The sequence below is a fragment of the Rhinopithecus bieti genome, unplaced genomic scaffold (genome assembly GCF_001698545.2).
Source record: "Rhinopithecus bieti isolate Rb0 unplaced genomic scaffold, ASM169854v2 scaffold_1853, whole genome shotgun sequence".
NCBI lineage: Eukaryota > Metazoa > Chordata > Mammalia > Primates > Cercopithecidae > Rhinopithecus > Rhinopithecus bieti.
Genome location: NW_016804151.1, coordinates 649,453 through 651,591, shown reverse-complemented (window position 1 = coordinate 651,591; position 2,139 = coordinate 649,453). Strand labels below are relative to the sequence as shown.

The 2,139-nt window shown below is 36.8% G+C and overlaps 1 protein-coding gene across 1 annotated transcript in view; it reads right to left on the bottom strand.

The window, feature by feature from the left end:
• Window positions 1–6: 6 nt before the first annotated feature.
• Window positions 7–2,139, bottom strand: part of PRRC2C (proline rich coiled-coil 2C) — a 107,192-nt gene continuing 105,059 nt past the window's right edge. The window contains 2 exon segments of the mRNA XM_017866893.1: window positions 7–309; window positions 1,845–2,081. Of these exon segments, the coding sequence (XP_017722382.1) occupies window positions 253–309; window positions 1,845–2,081 (294 nt within the window). The 3' untranslated portion in view covers window positions 7–252.

Below are 2,139 nucleotides of genomic sequence, written 5' to 3'. Positions count from 1 at the left end.
AAAAAAAAAAAAAAAAAAAAAGAAACCACAGGACCACCTCCCACCACCTTTTCAAGGTTTGCCCTCTCATAAAATAATAAAATATAAATTGCTGCTGATTTGTATCTTTTCTGGAACAATAAGCTTATTGATATTAAATTTTATTTAGGGAACCTGCTTGCAAATCTGAAAACATACATGTAACACTTAAAACTTCTAGTTATCAATATGTGGTCTACAATAAAATGAAAAGGAAGCACTTATATTGTGGCATTACCAACACCTAGGACCAAATGTCTTGTGGCTGAGTCCTCTTCCCACAGCTCTCTTCTGCAGGGGAAGAGCATCAGAAATTAGTAACTACAACTTCACTTGATCACTAAGTTCTGATAGCTCCTACCACATTCTGAGCTGGTAAATAATTTCTTAGTTTTGACTATGTGCCCCCAAAAATATACTTACGTCCATCTGTAAATTTTACCACTGTAACATTCACATTTAAAACTTAAGTTTCCATCCTTCTTGCATATAAAAAAAAAATGCTTCATGTTCTACAGGTAACCTGTACTATCCAAAGATCTGAAGCAATTTTCAAGAAGCTTGTACCCTTTCCCATCCCATTACGATTATAAAGCTCTAATGTTATTTCCAACATGGGAATATGTGAAAATCAAGAGCCAAGGAGCCAGAAGCAGAACTGGAATCCAAGGCCAAATAACTTCCGAAGATTTTTACTCACACTGGTATTTCTAATTATAACAAACAGATGGAAATCCTAGGCATACAGCCTTAATAAAAGTAGACAATTATTTAATAAAAGTTTTGCTGCTGGGTAGTCTTTAAATTTGATTACTCAGGATCAGAAACACTAGGGATGTCGCCCCAGAAACTTTAATCAATCAATCCATCAATCAAATTTTCGAATAGGATTATCATAAACATGTTTCTAATTCAGAGTAAAGCATTACTATGCACATTTCCCTGTTTGAAAGCGGTAAGCTTTTCTTTGTTCTAGTCTGATCTCATGACATATAATGACAAAACAGGCAAAATTACTAAGATCCCTGAAAGTCAAGCCTAAAGTAAATATAGAAATAAATGGATTCAACTGGCTGTACTGGCAGACATGTAAGGTTTATGCTACAAAACTGTCCCCACACAGACTCCTAAAGGCACTCTTTCTGCATTAGCAAACCCCATGTTTATCAGTGCCTTTCATCATGAAGGATCCCAAAGTGCTTTTCTGAGTTCTTCATCTAAAACTGCACACTCCACTGTGGAATACAGCCACCTCATGTGGTAGGCCAAAAAGGGTATGAAAACAGTTTGAGAAGAAAACTGTACTTTGATGACTCATAATGGAAAAAATACCAAGACAGGTAACACATCTTACCCATTCCAGAGTTTTCATATAACCATGATTTATATTTTAAGCTGCTGGGAGGAGGAGAGTCAGGGGAAAGGGGGGAAGAAAATTAAAAAAAAAAAAAAAAAGAAAATGGGGAAGTCTATAATAATTCATATTACTTCTTTGCTATTCCAAAAAAAATTTTGCATCTAAACTCAGATCTCCCTCAAATATTTATCTGATAACAATTCATTTGGCCACAGTTTAAGACATTAATTCATTTCCTGACTACAGTTGCAAAAAAAAAAAGAAAAAGAAACAAAAAGAAAAAAACATGAAAGGAATGGGAATGGGGCAAAAAAAAAGAAAAAAAAGGGGGAAATGAATAAAAGTAGTTAGCTTGGTTAAGTCTGCTAAGACAATGAATGCCTGGATATACAGTTATGGGTCCAGAGGCATTTTAAGACATGGTTCAGAGACAGATTCTTGATCTGTTGGCTGTTAACACTGTACTAACCTTCATGTCTTGTTCAGCCTTCAACGCAGCCTGGGCCTGATTACCTCTGACTCCAGATAGTGATCCACAAGGACCCCTGGCTACATGTGGCAAACGAGCATGGCTCATGAGGCCTGTGGTCAGCGGAGGAGGCATCTGACTGGCCAGTGCCATTGGTGGCCTCTGAACAGGCGCTGGGAAGGTGTTAGTATGTGGGGCTCTTACCAATGGAGGGACCAGGTTAGGCTGAGAGAGAATCTGAGTGAAAAAAACAAAACATACAACATTGAACTGTTAAAAAAAAAAAAAAAAAAAA